The sequence below is a fragment of the Psammomys obesus genome, unplaced genomic scaffold (assembly GCF_907164565.1).
Source record: "Psammomys obesus unplaced genomic scaffold, mPsaObe1.curated_primary_1811, whole genome shotgun sequence".
In the NCBI taxonomy this organism is placed as follows: domain Eukaryota; kingdom Metazoa; phylum Chordata; class Mammalia; order Rodentia; family Muridae; genus Psammomys; species Psammomys obesus.
The window spans coordinates 7,304,153-7,325,886 of NW_026590699.1; the positions used below are offsets into that span (position 1 = coordinate 7,304,153).

The following is a 21,734-nucleotide window of genomic DNA, read 5'->3' on the forward strand; positions in this document are numbered from 1 at the left end:
TATACTTTGAAAGTTTTTTTTGTCCCATGTTGCTCACATTGGCGTGTGCCTCAGAAGCACGGTGCGTAGAAATCTTCCAGACAAACCTCTGCTGCTTGCAGGGGCCGCGTCGGTGCTCCGCCATCTTTGCCGGTAATTGTGATTCGGCCACATTTATCACATGCACTTTCTGTTTACATTCTGTCTGAGTTTTCAAGCACAACTTTAAGGATACAAATCAGACGACGTCACCACGCCTCTCTCCTCCCTCCCAACAGAAGGGACAGATTGCTGTCCAAAGTCTCCCCCAGAGATTTGTGGCTTTCTTCTCTTTATCTTCAGATTTTAGGGTAGCAGGATAGACTGGGATGAAGCTTGGGAATTAGAACTGAACCAATATTCCTCCATACATAAAATCATATGCTTTTCCTTGCATAAATAAATAGAATCGTGCATTAAATAAGCCTTCATAATGAGGGGAGTGTGAGGCGTGCTGCATGGTAAACAGAATGAAAAATTAGCACATGAGTTTGATGACAGTAGAAACAATAATGGACAATAGAGATGCCAACTAAGAAAATGAAGCCCTTGATCATCTGTTGTGAAGTTAGACGCGCAGAGGCATCCCCTCCTTCCTCTCTACTCCAGAGGAGAAAATGGCATGACATCAGCAGCGCATTAAAATGTTTAATTGTTCAGTGAAAGACCGCGGGGGTACTCCAGCCACTGGCTTCATGAATCCCTCTTTTTGAGCTGCGTGTCAATCATTCCTGAAATTTTTCCCTAGTCACTTAGGCTTTTTTCTTTCCCCTTTCCAGTTTGCTACAAACTAGGCTCCTTAAAGGCTCAGCCAATGGAATGCGGAAGGATAAATAAAACATTTTTTCTGCTTATTTGTGTTGTGTGTGAAGAAAGCCCTTCTGCCCTGCCGCTGCTCAGGTGTTGAACGGCGGCCCTGCCGACCCGAAATCTTTACTCTGTACAGAGCTGTAGGGTGTATGTGATGTGCCTGGTGCACAGGTAAACCAGGCCTTGTGCTTGGAATGGCTCCTGTGAGAAGGCATAGCTCATGCACTGATGTGAGAACATCCAGCTTGCGCTCCCGGTCATAGACAGAAAGGCGCTAGGAATTCCCCAAGAGCTCCCAGATTCCACATGTGACCCAATTAGGGGCCTCTCTGAAGGTACAATGTGTAAAAGATGGTGGGATTTGGCGTGGGGGTCAGATGTACGAAATGGTGGTCGATGCCTGAATTCAGGGGGTGAAGCAGGAGGGAAGCTAGGGGTGTGAAAGGGTAAGGGTGAGAGAGGGTGGGGAAGGAGGGAAAGGAAACAGCAAGGAGGGGGAGAGGAAGATAAGAAAGAGAAGGATGGGATCAAGCTTGGTTGTACACACTGTCCTCTCACAGAGGGAGTCAGTTTCCCAAAGATGGAGGAGGTAGATGGCCCTCCATCTCTCATGCCTGGCTGTGTAGAATATGCTCTTCAAGGATAACTGGGACATCTTTGTGGCCAGAGTTATGTGGATGGTTTTTGAGAGGCCAGTGGCTATGGTATCGGGTGGGGAAAGAGAGTCGCTGTGACTTCATGGGCCAGGGGACATGGAAGGTAGGCTTGTCTGAAAGCAGGGACTTGTTGAGCCTACTTCCTTGTCCCTGGTCAGTGACTCACAGTCATGGCAAGTCTCATTCTAGGTCATGTTTGCCATGGGTCCCCTTGGACATACACAGCCCACCAACTCATCACACATGCAGCCGTCCAAGGCCACTGTCACATGACAACTAAGTATAGCCACATCTGTCTGCAGCTGGAGGAAGACCAGTAAGCTGGAGATGAAGCCCTGGCCTTCATTCTGTGTTCCCTCCGGAGCTGTCCTTTTCCCCAGCAGGGACATTTGACATCCTCCCCCGTCCAGTGGGAGAAAGAGAAGAGCAGCAATGAAAATGAGTCAACAGAATTGCACGAGGGAGGAAAATAGGACAAGAAGCGCAATCACATGGTGGCAGGACTCGAAGCCAAGCCAACACCCTCGTTTCCACAGTGCGTGGTGCTGGTGGGAGCCCACATGGGTTCTGCAACTCAGTCTCAAATGAGAAACAGATGGAGCGTCCATGGCTCAGCTAAGCCTTAGTCATATTATTGGGGGCAGGGAAGAAGGGCAAAGGAGCTGAACATTAGAAATCCAACTGGTTTGCTAATTCTTAATTTTATTTTTGCCAAGAATGTATCAACACTTGGAGTTGTTTTCAAACTGGAGTAGAGTTATTTTGTAAGTTTATAGGGTAGTAATGGTTGTTCTGTGTCTGCCTTCCATTATCAAGTGAGACAGAAATGATATTTTACTAACTCTTCTCTCAGTTGAATGAAGATAAAGAGTGATTTTCACAACTTGTGTGTGTGTGTGGGGATGGTAGTGGTGGTTGCTGTCTTAAAAAGATAAGATAATGAAAGAATTGCAAGAGAAAAACCTTTAAATCTACCAGACATATTTTTGGAAGTTCAAAAATGCTGTGCAAATGTCAGTTTTTTGTTTGTTTGTTTGTTTGTTTGTTTTTGAGGAGAGAGCTTTGGGCTTCACATAGGCTAAGTGCACAGTGTGCCAATGATTCTCTTCCTGGCCCACTTTTAATTTTTATTTTGAGACAGGGCCTCCCTGCACTGTCCAGGTTGAACTTGAGCTCATCTCGAAGCCCAGGCAGACCCTGAACTTAGGATCCTTCTGTTCCTGCCTCCCAATTAACTGGTACCACAGGCCATCAAAGCTGATTCAAATTTAGTCATAAAAGTGATTATTCTTTATGCTGTGATATTTTGAGGATAAATCCTGTGGACATCTCCAGTCCAGATCAGGGTTATTCCCCTGACCACCCACCCACAGCAAAAGAAGGCTGTGGTTGCCATGCTCCCTCCATTACTGTATGCCTTTGATTCTGCCCCAGGAGTAGAAATATGCAATTCCTTTTCCCCTCCTCACATATTCCTTTTGTTGGGTAAGTAATTCTTCTGAAGACCCCTGAGGAAGTGCTGTGACAGGAAGTGCAGCGGGCTGGCCATCTCCCCTTTGAGACTTGTTTGACATTTTGCACAGGACAGGGAATGTGAGAAGGAATCTGAAAGATAAGCTGTTTGGGCTTCGCATAGCTCCACATGCCCCTATTTGGAGGGGTAGGAAACTAATAAAAATTGCTCCAGTGGGGGTGTTAAACATCCATGGCCACAGGAGCCCGGGGACATGGAGACGGAAGGATGCACGGTTAGCAGCTCGTAGGGCGCTGTCCATCTACGCAGGAGCACACAGCCAGCACACACTCTGCCTCACTCACAAGGAGACTTTGTCACTTGTCTGTCACTGCGAGTCTGCTGTGACGTTAAGAAGGGCTTCTTGATGTCCTCAGTCCAGGGATAACCTGTAAGAGCCTTCATTTCACTGAAGGTCATTGGCCTCCATCCCTCCCCTGCCTTCTTTGGCAGAAACACTGTGCCTTGTGAAGTCTAATCAACGCCATTGCCATTAAGGCTGATGGCTCTTCTTTCTGGAAACCTTAATGGGAGTGTGAGGGAAAACTTTACAAATGCAAGTAGCTTTAACTTGTCCTAAGACTTGCATAGATAAAGAATATAAAAGGTATTTGTTCTGGGGATTATGTTGAGGGGCCTTCTGCATTCCTTGAATATTGTGCCCTCTGTGTCTGTTTCATGTTGTCTCTGCTGTTGAAGCCTGGGTATGTCTAATGGGGGGCTGGGGGGAGGGGAATGGTTACACTTTTGTTTTTTAACACCAGATACCTGGCGGGAAGCAATTTAAAGAGAGAAAGGGTTTATCTGGCTTACATTTGGAAGAGACAGTCCCACCATGGAGAAGTCATGGCAGCAGGTGGCCCCGTGGTAACATTGGTGTACAGGGACTTTTCACATTTTGGTAGAACAGGAAACACAGAAAGAAGTGGCGCTGAGGTATCAGGCCTCCCGGTCACCCCCAAATGACGGCTTCCTTCATTACGACCTTGACTCTACCGAAACAGCATCACAACACCGGGTACTGGAAACACATACCACTCTCCTGCTTCCATGGGGACAGGTCATCATGAGCTTGTTTCTGGCTACATGGTGTTCTTCTGGTGGGGAGTGACCAACAGAACTTTCTGAAGTGGTGTGGTTTTCAGCCCCCCCTCCGCCCCCTCCCCAGTTTTGAAAATGTAACTGTTTTTGGCCAAGAGCCCTCTGTGCTGCTTTGCTATCTCTCTGGGTTGTCCACTCTCTTGTCTGTGCATGGACAGCTTCTGTGGGAGAGACCAAGTCTCATGTGGTCTGTCCTCTGAGGTTATGCGGCCACATTCCAGGGCCCCGAGTGGGCAGCGTTCCTGACCCACTTCCTCCTGCCTGCATCTCATGGGAAGAGAGAACAGGACTTAACTAATCTAATTGACCCTAGGAGGGGAAGGGACTGCGATTCACAGAATGTTCCAGTTCCTCCCGGTCTAGAATTTGGAGCAGATGGGCTTGGAGCTGGTGGCTGTGGCCCAATGAGCTCCAGACATGGAGGAAGAATGAGCAGGCCTTGTAAAGTGCCTCAGATCCAGAGCCAAGGGGTACCACTGGGCTCACAAATCCTTCATGAATCACAGATGCATACATCTTTCCATCTTGCTGAGGGGCCTCAGGAAGTCATGAGGTTTGATGTAACCCTTAATATGTGAGGTCCCCAATCACCTCAAACCCATGTCAGTCAGTCATGGGCCCCTTTCACGGTCAGGTTACCATGCACATGCACAGGTAGGAATGTGTGAATAGCCGGGTGTGGCGGCACGTGTCATCAATCCCAGCACTCTGGAAGGCAGTGGGAGCTCTGAGTCCAGTCTGCTCTGCAAAGTGAGTCCAGGACAGCCAAAGCTGCACAGAGGAACCCTGTGTCGGGGTGAAAGCCAGCAAGGATCACTTCATAAAAATGGAGATAATTAAGGACCAGAATAGTGACATTTCAAACTAAATCCTATTTAACAAAGCACTCAAACACCACAGGACTTTTGGCTGTTTTTCTAAAACTTGGTGTTTGTTTTCAATCACGTCATTACGTAAGATACAAGGGTACCGAGATTATGGTGGTCTCCAACTCTTCTCTTTGTGGGTCTGGTGGTGTTTTGCCTGTAATCCCAGCACCAAGAAGGTTGAGGCAGAGTGTTTAGGGTTTTAGGCCAGTCTGGTTTATACAGTGAGACCCTGTCTCAACCTTCTACCTTCAAACCTTCTCTTTTCCTTCCTTCCTTCCTTCCTTCCTTCCTTCCTTCCTTCCTTCCTTCCTTCCTTCCTTCTTTCCTTCCTTTAGATCATAATTTGATGTTATTAGAAGGCTCAGCTGTTCCGGGTTGCTCTGTGGGGACCAGCATTTGGTGATTAGCTTTCCTGCATGCCTAAAAAAGGTAAAGATTTCCTATGTGAATAAAGGTGTGTGTGCTGACTCTGGGACTAGACATTTTTGTATCTAGGCTGTGGGAGGAGAAGCACTCTTGTCTTTTTGGTTTTGGTTCACTCTAGATTTGGTCAAGAGTTTAAGACCTGAACTAGGTCCCAGCCAAGAGCCTACTAGTTAACCACACCTCAGGCCTTCTGTTATCCTTGGCCTTTACCATCTCTGCTCTAGGTGGGGATTGGGCTGTCCCCTGTGCTTATGGAATCCACTGGTGGATTTAGAAACAACTTTGGGAAATTGATTCGAAGAGCTCCTTCAGAGTGTATAGAGTTGAGCTTCCCAGGAGGCAGCAGCATTTCAGACAGACCTCACCAGAGCTGCCTTTAGCTTCTCTTCAGATGTGACATTTCAAAAGAACTGCCATTGGCTTTCACAGAGAAAGTCTGGTAACCTTGAGCTACTGTTGAGTCTTTGCTAAATGTGGGTGACCAGGAGCCAGTTCATACACAGACCTGCAGGTCATGGACTCTCTTGCCTGGTTAGTTTCTCTGGGTGAAATTGATGGGGAAAGGAGAACCTGAGCATGATTTAGCATGTAGGGTGAACTGCTCTTGCTTCAAAGCAGAAGGTGTGGGGAATGGCAGATGCCAATGAGGAGGACAGCTGGCCACTCTTGGGGAAATTGGAATTGATGCTATCCTCGTGTCGATGATCCTAAAGCCGAGACAGACTCACCAGTGGGTGGCGCGCAACTGGTCAATTAAGCAGTGGCATCCTTTCTCAGTGTGGGCTTTCCTACCTAGGTAGTTTTTGATAAAAACACCCTCAAACAGCTCCACACCAAGCTTGGGTTGTGGCTAAAGGCTCAGGGTATCTCGTGCCACCCTAAATCGGTATGTCATGGGATCCAGGTGGTCAGAGGTGAGGACAGTTGAGTCTGCCTCAGCTTGCTGAAGCCCCTCAGTGGTTTTCTCTGCGTGTTGTGGATGGCCCTCCTTCATTCAGCTCAGACCCTGGTGGTAGCTGAAACACATGTGCAGGAGCCGGCAGAGCACAGGGAGTGTTGGAAATGGCAGGAAGAGCATGGGCTGTAACGACTGGAATGTGAGTCAGAGAGGGGAACAGATCCTGACCGCTGGGCTTCACTTGGAAAGCTGTCAAGTGTCCCCATCTCCAAAATATAAAATTAAGAACAGTTCACCATCTTGGAGGCACTTGTTCAAAGCTTTAACTCATAAAGTAAGTGTCTCCAGATGCGGTTGTTTTGGGCAGAGGATCTCCATGGTGATGCAGCCTCAAGGATGCTGTTAAAAACATAGGCTTCTCATGAGCCAGGGACTATTAATAGCATACTTTTATTTTGAAGAAAATGTTACCACCTGAAACAGACTATGGGTCTAAATTTTGGCACTTCTAATAAAGCTTGCTTAATGGTCCACTCTATATCCTCCCCACCCTTTTTTATACCATATCACAGTCTGTAATGGTTTAAAACTTGGGTTCTGCCAAAAAGGGCTTTGTGAATTGTGTGTATGTCCCATTCTGTGTTTGTCTTCTGTGCCGGCCACTTTATATGTTAGAAGCTGGGTTGGGCTCTGATTTCAGTCTTGTCTTAGCATGTTATGCTAAACATCTCCATCTTGTAGCCATACCTGTGGGACAAGGCTGCTCTTTAGATAGGATGGTTGCTGGGTTCTCACTGGGCATCTGAACAGGTTCCTCTCCAGCTTGTGTTGATGTACTTTAGCAGGCAACAACAAATGTGTTTTGTAATGGGGTATTCTTTAAACGAGTGGCCAAGCTTTCATTGAGTTTAAACACTCGGTCTCTGAGGTCAGCTCATTCACTTGCTCCTTCTCTAATCTTCATGTAGTTCTAAGTCCCCAGAGTCCACCCCAGGGGGTCCTTGTTTTCTCATGGTCTCAGGTGTGAACTCTTAAATCAAAGCCAGGCCTTTTCTTTGCCTTGCACCACTGTTCACACAGTCCCTAGGTGAGTCCATTTCTAATAGACAAAGGACAGCTGGTCTTGTGACATGCCTCACTGAGTCCCAGGCTGTGACCCCTGGAACCCAAGGATTTTTCTACGAAGTGTGTGGCTCATCATTGTTACCTACAGGTTCTGGTACTGCTGGGTCTTTCGAGCGGTGATCAGTAGGAATTTGTCTCCTGACTGGGTGAAGATGCTGATGTCATAATTCAAACCTTTTTAAAAATTGCGTTCATTTATTTTTTCATGGGTGAAGGTGTGTAATGTGCCACGGCACACATGTGGCAGTCAGAGAACAGCTTGCCACAGCTCCCCTTTCATGATGTGGGTCCTGGGGATGGGCAGGCAGGCTTGGTGGTAAGCGCTTTTCTCACCCATCTCATTGGTTCTCGGTTCAAGTCTTGACTGGATCCTGAACGTGATGCCCTGTCTAAACTTGCTTTCTCTCTTTCAGGGTGACTGTGGTGGCTCTGGCTGTGGAAAATGTGACTGTCATGGCGTGAAGGGACAAAAGGTGAGTGGGCACACGTCACGATCCTTTCTGAATGCTGCTCCTTCCCCCACATCAGGACTCTAACCCTGTAAACAGCAGCTCAGGGTCAGCTTCCTTCCTGCTTTAACAATTTCCCCAGAGCAGCGCAAGAGAAGTAAAATGTTTGACAGTGTCCTGAGCAATGTTATCACAGGAACAGGCATTCTCCAGGGACCGGTGCAATCAGTGACAGTGAGCGCAGGGAGCCTGGCTAGTCTCTGTTGACTGCAGAGGAGCAGGCGTGCAGGCACAGTGTATTTTGACTCACCGGTGCTTTTGGAATTGATGGATAAAGACTAAATTCAGCATATTTTTGGGAAAAACTTTCTATATGCTTTAAAGGCTTTTTATTCAAATTAATATTTTTTAAACAAATTCTCACCTATTGATATTTGTCTAGATTCATTTATAAAAATGAGGAGTACTTATTTTCCCAAATGTAAAATGCTAATTATCTGTACAAGCTTTCTACCTTCTTATTTAAGAATCATGGATCTAGGAAAAGGCATTTTTCTTGCTCTTTGCAGGCCAAACTCTTTATTTTTTTAAATGTAATTTTATTTATATGTTATTTGACAATTTCAAGTATATAATGTAGCTTGATTATAAACATTCCTTTCCCATCATCCCTCAGACCACACTATGGGTGTCTGGAATTTGAAGTCATGGGTCCCAAATGACACACAAATGTCTTTAGTTCCCAAGCCCCTCCCCTTTTTGATATTTGATATTCTAAAATGTCCACATATTAAGTTCCTTTGGGTTTCTTGTTCTTAAAAGTAGGATGGGAGTAGCACGTAGCACAGAGAGAGTTATACCTAAGCGGGAGAGAATGTCAAAGTGAGAGAAAGGCTGTGGTCAGTCTCTGAGGCATGCTTCCGGAAGTCCCTGAGGAGCCCTGGACAGTGCTCCAGCATACAATCCCTCCATGGAGACTGGACCATCTGGGGCTGATTGCCACATTGCTCTGTGCTGTGTCAGGCTCTCCCTGGAGATGGGTTAGTCGACTTCGTCTTCTGTTCTTGAGGGGTTGCAGGTAGCTCTGAACCCTGTCGACAGGCAATCAGCACAGTGCCAAACCGCATGTCACTTGACTCTCACTGACTTTCAGCCTCACCCTGAAGTTGTTTATCTGCCCCTTCCTGCCCACTGCTTTGAAGACCCCTCTGTGCTCAAATTAGTTCACTGATTTGGCCTTGTATGCAAAGGCCTTGCGTCCTCCGGGTGATGGTGTGGGGATGCTGTCTTACAGGGCCAGCATGCTTGATTAGGCCTGTATGTTCTTGCTTGATAAGGGTTCCCTCTGCTACCCCTTGGGGTGGGAAAGGCAGCCAGGCCTCTGGAATCTGCTTCAGGCATGAATGAAAGCATTTATGCATTGCTGGAACAGGGCTGCTTAAGAAGTCTTTCTAAGCACTTGACCGTGGCAATCCTTATTTATATAAAAGTACCACCGGTCTGGAGCATGATGGGACAGCTTCTTGGGCAAAGCAGCATCAGGGCTAACCCATGTTCCTGCAACAGACCTGTTTGGGTATAGGTTACAGTCTGGTGTCCACTCATGTGTGGAAAGACATGTTAATTTATGCTCATTAATCACTGGAGACTGCCCTTGGCCAGTTGCTGAACTATTACAGAAACACTATAGAACACTATTATATCTTTCTGTCTTGGTGATTCATTCGAGGGGCCTTCCCTAGTCTTGGTGCACAGAGAGTCTTAATTAGGCTGTGTGGGTATCTCGTATCTTCACAGGATGCTTTAACCCAGTGGTTATGCAGACCCTTGCCAAAGATGTGGGAGGAAACACATTTCCCTGTCGCTACTCATTACACTGCCTGTGATTCATGAGCCCTCTCCACACGCGTGGTCGCTGTACCACAGAGATAGCGTCACCCATACAACGCTGCCTCACATGCAAGCCGTGTCTGCAAGGGTGGAGAGAGGGCCAGTCTGGGATCAAGTCTTCCGGTTCTAGCTTTGAAGTCTGCAGGGCGTTTGGTGTTGAGCATGCACAGGAGAGCTGCCCGTGCTGGGCTGGCCACTGGCTGTGCTTGACCAGCTGCTGAGCTGTTTCACACGGTGATCCTGTTTAGCTTAACTGGCATCTTCACACAGACCACAGCTGTTGCTCACAGACACTAGAGTCAGGCTTAGGCGTGTCAGAGTGGAAAAGAAAAAGAGGGAGCTGGGTCTTCCACGTCTAGTCCAGCTCACACATGGTGACAGGTTGTGGAGACCCTGCACAGAGCAATTGCATTCAGTCTCAGGGAAAGCTGCTCTCCTACATCAAAGCAATCAGCATAGGGTGTATCAAGAGATGCAAAGCTGTGACTCCTCCTGCTCAGCAAGAATTCCTGTAGTAAATGCTGGCAGAGAGGTGCCCTGAAGGAAATTCATGGCTCTTGGTTAAAAACCAGTGACCCCTCATTGCTTACTGGGCATGCCACCTTCTTAGCTCCTGCTGGCAGGAAATGTGGCCTTATCAAATATGCAGTGGAGACCCAAGTCTAAGACCATGGCCATCACCTTCTTCCACCCATGTGTCTCTAAACATCCTGTAGGCTCCTTGGAGCTCCAGCGGGCTTGCCTGTCTGTCTTTGGTGGGCTTGTGTTTGGTGGCGCCTTTTCTGATTGCTCAGAGCATAGGGTTTGACACGCCTGTGTCAAAGACGTGTCAAGTAGGAGCAAAGCCCTATCCAAGGAACGCTGACTCTAATCGCAGCTGATCCTGAGAAGAGAGATGGAATTTTCCAGCCTCTCAAATCTAAGTGCACTTTTACACCCCCATCTCTCATCCCTGCAGGCCAGCGGCTGCCATGCCTCCTGTCTCAGGACCGGAAATTCTCTGATTCCGAGAGTGTCATGGCTTGCATTCTAGTCATTTTTTGGCTATGCTGTGATGATCACTAAAAATGCCTTAGGCCATAACATCACTTATAAGATACAGGACTTTGCCCCTGAGCCTCACAAACACAGGCTGCTTTCTGAGTCATCCTTAGGCCTGAGGTGACATTCTCTCCTCGGTCGAGGACTGTCCTTTATTGATACTTTGGGGGAACCCAGTAATCTTCCATTTACAAATGCGTTCATTTTGTTGATTGTAATACTTAATTGTGAAGTAGAGATGTGCAAGCACAGTGTGCCTATGTATTCTGCTTTGCGTGTGGGTCAATGGCTGTCGTCCTGTTCCCTGTTATTCTCTGTGTCTGCATGTACTCGAATAAGCCAAGCCCCTGAAGGATGACAGAAGGACAAGGTTTATCTTTTTATGTGTAGTAGAATATTGTAAATTTCTCCCCTATAAATTAAGCTCCACCAAATATGTTGTTTTAAATGTCAACAGGTAGCCTATTTCTTCCCGGGAAATACATTCTTTTCTGTAGCCCGTGAAAGCGCTCCTACAGAGATGCAGAGCTGTGCCTCCTTGGAAGTTTGAAACTTCCAAGCAGTTACCTGACTTGAGTAAACAGCAGGTTATTCGTAGGGATAAGTGAATTTATTAAATACTTTCTCTGGGAAGATACTTCATCGAATTTTGATTAGTAGAATCTAGTGTGTTTAAAAAGAAAATCCCTCGGGAGCTGGAGAGATGGCTCAGCAGTTGAGAGCACTGGCTGAGGACCTGGGTTCAATTACCAGCACCCAAGTGGCAGCTCAGAACTGTCTATAATTCATATCTAGGGCGTCTGACACCCTCATGAAGACATGAATGCAGGCAAAACCACTAATGCACATAAAATAAATAAAAAAGAAAATCCCTTTTTTCATTTTCAATGTATGACATGTAGAAAATCAACCTGCACAAAAAAAGTTCTGCTGCTCCCTGTAAAATATTAAAAGACTCTATCACTAGGCCAAAGGTTAGTTAGTGCCCTGAGTGTCTCTGAGGTTGTCCCTAGCATTTTTGAGCTTGGTGGGACATCTTTTTGTTTGTCAGGAATCTGAACAGCCTGGAGAGGCAGGGACATTCTGTTCAGAGCTTCCCTGTCAGAGCGCCTTTAGCATGTCCCTACATGTCCTTCGGTTTGGGAAGACTCTGAGGACAGAGTTTGGGAAACAGGAGTAAACACACATATTTGCTGCAGGTGGCTCAGAACCCTTTGCTGTCAATTATCCCCAAGGCACCTTCTGGGTGTTCTGCGGCACGTGGCAGCAGGAGGCAGGTGCTTTTGTTTGTCGGTTTTGAATCAATGTGGGTTCCTCTGTCTCACAAGGAGGGGCTTTTATCAAGTCTTTCAGGCCAGTTGCCCAGACCAGCATGTACCCAGAGCTAGTGTGAAACCCAAACTCCTGCTTAGGAAGTAGGGAGTAGGGTGCATGCCTGACATGGCCACAGTGCCAACATTTTCAGAATTGCGATAAACATGAGGACCCTTCTCCCACTGGCTCAACTCATGGCAGGGTCACAGCTGAACCCCGCCATTCGGATGGAGAGCAAGATCAGGTGATCAGCTGGCAGGACCTGGACTGAGAGGTGTCAATCACCTCGGAGCTGTGTGGTAGTTTTTGCTGGAGGGAGTGTGAGCTGGGTACACTTGGAAGGCCTTTCTGGGGGCATCAGTCATCCACTTCTAGCTCACCTGGGGTTTTCGTCACCCATTTCCAAAATCACTATTATCCTGTCACTTCCAGGAGAAGCCGATTCTTGTAGCCAGCATCCCAGCTTTCCCAAACGCTCACTGTTGTGCAGCTGACCTCTTTTCCCATGGTGCATCTTCTTCCGGGTGCTGCCAGGTTCCCCTCATCCCTTGCCAACTCCCCTTAGCCAGGCATCGCTGTAGGGCGTTCTGTGTGACATGCTACTGCATTTCTGAGAATGCAGGGCTCCAGGGCTCCATGCTGTCTGGCTCCAGCACCCTGCGCCATGCATGTTTGTCTGTAGGCTCTGGGGATGTTTTCTTCCCGTTTGGTGGGTGATACGGGCCAGCGTACACTCGTCCTTTTCCATGTGTGTCTGTTGTCTTGTCATGCCAAGATTTTTTCCAGATGTCCCGATTTCCTATTTCCTCACACTGTGCATGAATCATCCTCTGGCTCCCTGATCGTGAGAATCGGCGTGGATTCTCACAGCCACCTACTTTTGTCTTTTTTGGATAGAATTTTAAAAGGCTTTTATAAAAATTGCCACAGGGAAGCCACTAAAAGGGATCCGTGCCCACACGGTCATGTTTCCGTCTGCACACTGTGTCCTGTTATGTCTCTCTGGTGGCTCAGTACTCTTTAAGGGACCCGGAGCTGCCTCTGCCACCGTTCACGCTCATCTGCCTAGATCTCAGCGTTAGCTCCACGTTCCCACCCTGGCTGTGTGCTTCCTTGGCTGTTAGGCTCTGGGGTGACTCTTCACTCACAGCTGTTTGGAATGAACCTCCTGTAGCAGAGCTCGGCGCATAGTAAGTGGGTTTGGTTCCCATGTTCAGAAACAGCAGTAGGGAATTTCGTGCCGTGAAATTAGGTCCAGAGGTTGGCCCGTGATGCTGGCTGAGAAGTCCATGGCCCTGAAAGTGGCATATAGTCCTAGATCTGAAATATTCAGCTTTAACTGGAAGTGGGTTTTCCCAGAGGCCAAGGAGCTCAGCCAATCCAAAGGAGTGTTTTGTCCTGTGGCTTTAACAGCCTGGCATTTCACATGAGGCTACACTGCATCATATTGGCAGTCCTTGTCTTGGCTACACATGGCCAAAATTACAATATTTTCTTTTTGTATTGGCGAGCCCAACACAACACCCGCCAGCAGGATAAGAGCTTTTGGAATGGACAAAATGGGGTTGCATGTTTTAATTGAAGATCAAAGACTTCCCATAAGCCCCGGCACGTGAAAACAGCCCCTGGATTTCCCTGTTGCTGGTTGCTGTCGGGAGTTCACAGCATATACTTCCAGGCAGCAGTCAGGCTAGTCCTGGCCCTGGAGAGGGTGTGGGGAGCTACATCCGCAGAATGGCATTGCCAGAGCCCTGGGTCCCTGTGAAGTGGTTGAGCACAGAGGGCCATCAGACAAAGGGAGAATTAGTCAGAGTTAATGAGCATACCATACGACGCTGGGGGAGTGGCCCCTCTTGTATTTTTACCATTTGGCAAACCCATTATGATCTCAAAGGTACACCTCAACTCCATGTCTGCATGTAGTTCAGCACAGCTCCTGGCCGATTATACGACTTTATAATGCTAATTGCAGCAGCTCTCAACCTGTCCAAGCTGTGACCCTGTAATGCAGTTCATGTTGGGCTGACCCCCAACAATAAAATTATTTTGTTGCTATTTCATAGCTGTAGTTCTGCTACTGTTGTGAATCATAACGTAAGATATATGATATGTGATCCCTGTGGAAGTCGTTCAACCCCGAAAGAAGTCATGACGCACAGGTTGAGAGCCACTGGTATGGCGCTTCTTTGGCTTCACATGCAATGAACTCAATTTCTTTCCACGAGGTTCTGGTGAGAGAAGGTGGCAGTGTTTTGGGGCTGATGTCTAAAGCACTGCACAGAAGCCTTCATTGAAGCATCAAGCTGCTCGGTAGGGTTAGTCCCCTCTTAGCCCTGCTCATGGACTCGTCTGCTAGTAGGGGAAGGATACCTTCAGGAGTGGCTGCTTGCTGGAAATGTCTCACATATTTCCTGGGCTCACAAAGGTTTGTCCAGTGTCCTGCTGAAACATGTCACATTTAGAAGTCAGCTCATGACTCTGGGTGAGAAGTTTATGGCTCTTGAAATGACGTGAATTCCAGGATTACCTGCCTGCAGCATGGGCTTGGAAGTGGTTTCCTCTGGAAGACTGACAAAGGAATTACACGGCCACAGGAAACCCCGAGCCAGAAGGGTTTCTGAGCACTCCAGCCCTCACTCCCTCTCCCCTCTGTGGGCTCTCTGTGATCCCAAGGCACTGGAAACCTTTGGCAGTGGTTACTCGGGCAGGTAGCCCTTACCGTACAGCCACAGTGGAAAGAGCCACAGCAATGGTACACAAGCGCTCTAAACTGGGCATGACACTTGGCTCTGAGGAGGCAGCAGCCAGTCTCACTGCAAAACTGACAGGACACGCGCTATGGTAGCAAGCCAGCTATGTACCAATGCACCCCTAACACACAGCAGCGTGCTCAGCGTAAAACTGAGTGGCCTCTGAACCTCACTTCCCCATGGCACACCAAGTTTGCCCTCAGCATAGAAGGGCCCATCTTCAGGGTGGGTGCTTGTGTGAAGGCAGGAGTGTCTTGTCCCACTGTACTGTGGCCCCCCATCTAATCAGACATTTGTTTTTATGGGTCAAAAGATGATCCGTAGAGTGTTCTTTTCCAGAATGCTGGGATATTTTCTCCAGATCCATTCCTGCTGCCTTTAAGAGCCTTATCAACAGTGATCATGATTCATCCCTGTGGATGATGTGGGCGGTGCTCCGCTGTCTCCTGCTGATAAGGGTTTGGAACCCCAGGGGCTTGGTCTCTTGCTCAGAAGTCCTTGGTGGAGAGGTCCACACTGTCCATTCCCAGACCACACACAGGGCTGGGAACAGATTGGTTCAGGCTGTGTTTCCCTAGTCTGGAGGAAGTCCTCCTCCTGGCCTCACCATCCTGCCTTAGACTGGGGACACAGACTTCTTCCAGAGACAAAGAAGGATAGTTAACTGAGCATCTTATCTGCCAGGGCAGAAGCCATGTTCAGCTGAGGGGACTTCTAGCCAAGCTAACCACAACGTTCTAGCCTCTGCTTGAGGTTGAAGTGATGTTTTTCTTTTTCATGAGTTTTCAGTTGCTTGTCTCCTATTAAGGCGCAACATACTTGGGGGCCTGGTGATTCCAAGGCTTGATGCTATCAGCTGAGACCTGGGATGATAGTGATCTGAGGAGAATTTTACAGGCTTGGTTCCTGGGCCCCAGACCATCTCTTACCTTTTTTTTAAATAAAATTCTCTCTTGTTCCTCCCTGAGTTACTGGTCCCTTTCCAGTGTTCTTTCCCTCCTTTGTCTACTCACAGCACAGGCTCATCTGGTCTACTTCCCAGAGTTCCAGGGTCCCTTCCTCGCTTTTGACCTGTGGGTGAGGGTAGAAGAATGGGGGTGAACATCAACTGGGTGGGGGGCCCAGAGCTGTGGCCAGCAGTATGAGTTAGTTCTGAGATGTGAATATCAGAAAGGGGGATCAGGGACCCTGACATCTTCGTGATATTGGGGTCATTTTCCTTGTCTCAGTCTGTTGAGGATTTTGTTGTAACTTAGTGACTTGCAAACAGAGTTGTGGAGGCAGGAAGTCTGAGATCATGGATTCCTTCTTTGATAATGGCCCACTTCCTCACAGACAGGTGTTCCTCCGGTGTGTCCTCAGGGTGGGAGTGAGCTTCCCAGGTTCTGAGCGTGTCGACCCCCCCCCCCCCCCCCCCGCCGCCTGGACGCCATCTCCTCCCAAAGTCCTCCCCCTTCCTCACACCTGGGGACTAGAACTCAACACCTGAATCCTGCATTCTGGCTCACGGTCTTCCTGGGGTGGAGGACATGTCCGTCCTCCCAGCACCTGCACCCCCAGGTGGTCAGCGCAGGGCAGCTGTTTACGCAGCTGTTGTGTGGACCTCTCCACCTAGTGCACGTCCTGGTGACTCTCACAGGAAAGACATCTGACCCCTAAGGTCGCCCCTGTCTGGCGTGGTGTTTTCCGGCGCTGTCAAAGAAGGCTTCGTTCGGCACAGGCCTCTCCAGTGTCTTATCATCAAGAACTGGAATGTGGTGGCTTGCAGGACTCTGAGGTGATGGGAAGCTGACAGAGGTCAGCCATGTTGGTGACTTTATGAGAAGACATTTCTTCAGGGTCAGATGCTTTCCCAGTGATGTGTTCTGGGACAAGGGCCCTGTGATTCAGCAGTCTTTAGCACCGTGCCTCCATCACTCATTTCTTTTGCAAGCTCTGAAGTGAAATATTCCAAGCTACTGGTGCCATCTGGGTTTCTTCTCTTCAGTCTAAGTGATGCCTGGCAGGAGCGACATCCGTCCTGTCTTCTACTTCCTAATCTACTTAGCTCTCTCTCTTTTTTTTTTTTTTTTAATCTCCTGAGTATTTTATCTTTGGACATGGGAAGTGGCTGCTAAAATTCAAAGGAACTGTTTCAATCTAGCCTGGCTTCCTCCAAAGACTTTTCTAATTGTTGCCCCTCATCTCGAGGCAGTTTGCCAGATGTTTCTCTGATTTTTCTGTTAGATAAGGACCTGAATTGAAGAGAAGAGGGTGGGTTCTAGCTCTTGAGCACGGGAGTAGGCACAGTGCTTCCCTTTCCATGGCAGCCATGAAGGCATGGGTCTCAGCCCAGTGTAGCTTTCATTCGTTTACCCCAGCCTGGGACTGTGCGTGAATGAACATTCTCTAGGGCACATTTCTCTCAATGTCCCAGACAGAGAAAGTGTAGGGAAAGATAGAAAGATAGATACAGACAGAGAAAGAGATAGAGATAGAGATAGAGATAGAGATAGAGATAGAGATAGAGATAGAGATAGAGATAGAGATAGGGATAGGGGTAGGGATAGGGATAGGGATAGAGAGACAGAGAGACAGCCAGACAGGTTCTAGAGCTCTAGACAGCTTCTGTTTCAGAGCTTACGACGCATATCCTGCGTTGCTTCGGGCAGCATGCTCCCAGTTACAGGTTAAGTTTGTCTGTCTAAGGATATTTGTTTGCACAGTGACAGATGAGCACAAGCATGGGACACTTTGTCCTCTGTCCAGCGTTTTACTCCTGAAGTTATCACAGTGAGGCACCTATTGATCGCCTAATTTACGCAGTAGCCATTCAAGGACAGGGTGGTGGGCTTGTCATTTCCTGCTGTTGCCTGGGGTCTCTGCAGACCGCAGAGCCTGGACAGGCCTCTGTTGGTTTGAAATTCCATGTGTGAGTTTAGGATAGCCACAGTGAGCAACTGTATCCCTGGGAGGCGGGGGGAGCTTCAGCCCTTGGGCCCTTGGAGTGAGGCACTGTGCTGCCATCCCTCAGTCATCTGAGCTGGCTCCGTCCCTGTCCTTCCTGTCTCGCTAACATAGATGCACTAGGTCATCTGCCCTCTAATCTTTTTTTTTTTTTTTTTTTTGTTAAAATAGCAAATCACATGGGGAAATGTTGTGTTTTTATACTGTACCATCTATAATCTATTTTATGGGAGAGTTACTGCCTCATAATTAGCAAACCATAATGAAATTTGTTTCCACATCTTAGTTCTTAGCCATTAATTACTTAATCCATCAGTATGAAGTAATTATGAACATAAAAGCAGGAAATGATATTATAAATTTTGTCTGACTTTACAAAGTCTCTAAAATAGGCCTAGTAAAAATGGCATAAAGAGTTTAAATTTAAATTATTATTATTTAAAAAATTGGACCACGGCCCGGCTTCAAGTGTGCCTTGCTTCAGCTTCTATATATATGTGTGTCAATTTTGAAATGCACTGAAATGATCAGCTGAGGAAACCATTTTCTTTCCAGTGCTGAGGTCCTTCCCCACTGAGTTGTTCTGTACCTGTATGTCCCCTTCCTTCTGCACTGACGCTTAAACCAAGAGTTTTTGAGCCCAAGGAAAGTGACACAGAAGCTCAGCTTCTTGCTTCATTTCTTTGTTTGGGTGGTTGTGTTTTGAAGCTGCTGTGATGGACTCAAAATCCCTTTGTGTGCTGGCTCAGGTTCATTTGATGGCGGCTTCCAGGGCTCCAAGCTCAGCCAAGGCTACCCTTGGTGTAATGGAGAAGCAACTGCTCTAATTTTCACTCCCTTGGAGAAGCCCTTTATGTTTCGGGGTGTGCTTAGTGGAATTTGAAAGCACTCTGTGTCCCAGGGCCCAGTGCTGTTAGTTGTCTGATAACGTGGTGATGGAGAAAGGCTAACAACGGACACCAAGCATTGCTATCATCAGATATGTGTGGGCTGGGACACTAGTCCTGGGACCTCACTAGAGAATGCGTTGGTGTATGACCTTACAAACAGGAAGTAACTGAATGCTTGATCAAATTTGACTCTTGGAAAACTGCTGTCTAGCTACCCTTGGGAAAACTGATATAAAGAGAATCCAAATGGTTGGTGTTGGAGCCAAGGCTAGGCTCTTCTGGTTCCTGGTTGAATTCTTTCCCCATCAGAGCAAGTAATGAAGGCGATACTTCCCCTGGGACTGGTCACTAGAGCAGTCCAGGTTGAAATGCTAAGCTGTTAACCTGCATCTTTTGCTTTATTTGTTTTCTTGTTTTTCTAGTAAACATTTCATACATTCTAATTTACTTCTGAGGGTATCTAGCAAATTTCCTCATGTTTAAGTCCCAAAACTGTCTTATGCTTTTCTATTGTTAGTTATAAGTGTTAGTTACTCCCAGGGTCTCTTTGCCTCTCCTTTCCTCCCCCTCCTGCCTTCCTCCTCTCCTTTCCTCCTTACCCTTTTCTTTTTGAAACAGAGTTTCCTGTATCCTTGAACTCCAGATTCTCTGCCCCCATTCTCAGTGCTAGGTTGAGGGATGTGTGGACCAAGCCTGGCTTGTCAGGGTATTTCATTTGTATTGTTCATGTTTTTTTGTTACCACAGACAAAAAAATGTTCATGGCCAGACTGTGGCATTTCCTGACATTTATATGTCCTAGTTTTGTTCTAAGACCCTGTCACACCCACACACACTCTCACGTCAACAACGTCTTCAACCTCCAGGGCTACTTAGGAACAGAGGGGCATTTTTCCAGCTTCCTGTTAATGCAGAGCTCTTTAAACTGTTGGTTCAGGGATAAAGAAGACAATAATCAAACTTATCTTTATGGACAGAAAGATTTATTTATTTTCCTCTGAACTCAGAAGAGAGCTAACCCCTGTGAAGTCTGTTATCCACTATCTGTGTTCTTAAAGTCTCAGCCCTTCCCTAAGTTCCCCGTTAGGCCAGAGCATGGAATTTTCATCATTTTTGTTGAACTTGGAAAAGGAGAGGTAGCCATATTGCCAGTAGAATGTGACATTCTGACAGTTCTGAGTAGTCCCGAGGACCACCATCTCATGTTGCCCAGGTCAGGAGCAAGTCTACCTTGCCCTCCAAGGACAGCCTCCATTGGGGAAAAAAAAAAAAAACGTATCCTGTGGGTCAGCAACAAAAAGACTCCAATAGGCCAAGTCACAGAGCCGGGATGTTTAAGTGGCCCCGGACTGAGGGTAGGGAGACAGTCACTGTGTTACTCCAGTCCCCTGCACTATCACTTTATTGCCTGCCCTGAGGGTGACTCCTTGTTGTGTGGCCTGGCACCCCACAGTGACCTCCTGTGTGCAGTGAATATGGTGTTGTTCCCTGCCCACCTGAAAGACCCAGCAGAGAGCTGTGTGCCAGGTGGAGAGCTTGGGATGGCTTCTACAAATCAAGACAAACAAAGCAAGGAGAACACAGCCACTGCTTATTTTGGAGATCCTTTGTTACCCGTGGGCCTTGTTCAGTTCTGTGTGTGTTAGATAAAGCCTCTTCCCTCTAACTTCTGTTGGTCCCAGTGACCTGATTCATCCCTGACTTGCTGTTATGCCTAACATACACAACCATACAAGAGCATGGTAGGAAAGCTCCCAATCTGCCATTCAGCACCTGTCTGTTGCTTTTCTGCTTTAAAAGAAAGTGTGTGTGTATACACACATATCTATGATCAATTATGATTCCCTCATTCATTCTTTTGATTCCCCCCAACACTCCATAGCTTGGGTTGGCCTGCACCCATTGTGTGGCTCAGGCTGGCCTTGAACTCATAGCAGTTCTGTTGCCTTGAGCGCTGGGTGTGAAGCCCTGTGCCTGGGCTGCATGTTTAAGTCTGTAGGGGAAAAGCAGATGGTAACTTGTATTAGTGACTCTGAGCTTCCCGAGTGCTCATGCTGATTAGTTTTTAGCAAGGCAGCTCTTGCTGCCATCTCTTTGGAAGCTCCTGAAAACTGGATCGCTCTCCACACCCCACCCAGACACACTTCACTGGCAAATGAGGAGAATGGATGAAATTACCATAAGGCATAAGTTTTTTATGACCCGAGGAAGGAAGCCGAAGGCAAACCTTTGAGTATGTTTTGTTGGCCGGGTGGTGGGCTGCCATCGAGGACCCAAGAACTACTGCTGTTCGCTCTGTACCTGTTTGTAGGATTTAGTTTCTTTCTGTGTCATGTGCTATTTGCATGTAGTCATTTAACAAACTGGACCTTCTCAGTTTACAAAGTTGTTACAAAAGCCAAACTGAAAAATACCCATGATGCAAGAGAGGGACCAGCAGGAGGGAGGGGAAGAAGGGTGGGTACTGGGAACGGATGTCTTCATTCAATGCAGTTGGTATTCCCTAATAAAACCAGGAGAAATCATAGTTCGCGTCGTTGCTACAGTTATAGCGCTCGTCACTTCATAGTCCCAGCATTTAGGCTGTCCGTTTCATCCGTAATGTCACACTTTTCAATTCCACTTAAAGTGTTTCCTGGACAATTCTGTCTCTTTGACATGCTCATTTCTCTGTGTTGTGCACAATTGAATGTGCACACACATGTGGCTTGCAGATATCGGTGCAGAGGTGAGACAGGGCCCTGTGTAGCCCGGGCTGACCTTGAACCCCTCATCCTGTTGCCTCTGCTTTCCCGAGTGCAGGGCTTTCAGGTCTTGCCACTGCACCCATCATTTGTTGCACTCTGCGGGTTCACAGCCTGGAGACTCTACTGAAGACATGTAGACTCAGCGCTCCCTCTGGTGGCCAGACTGAGAGCCACAGAGGCCCAGAGGCCCAGGAAACACCCAGGTCTCCTGTTCTCAAGGGAGGGGACATCTGGCTGGGATCCCTCTTGTGTGTCTAAGGGCTGGATGGCACTCCCCTGTAGGTGGAGCTTC

At 47.6% G+C, this 21,734-nt stretch overlaps 1 protein-coding gene across 1 annotated transcript in view; it reads left to right on the forward strand.

Annotated features, from left to right (window-relative positions):
- Col4a1 (collagen type IV alpha 1 chain) overlaps window positions 1–21,734 on the forward strand; it is a 108,535-nt gene that overhangs the window by 35,709 nt on the left and 51,092 nt on the right. Inside the window, exon 2 of the mRNA XM_055608489.1 lies at window positions 7,830–7,889. Coding sequence (XP_055464464.1) covers window positions 7,830–7,889 — 60 coding nt within the window. The remainder of the gene's footprint in view (window positions 1–7,829; window positions 7,890–21,734) is intronic.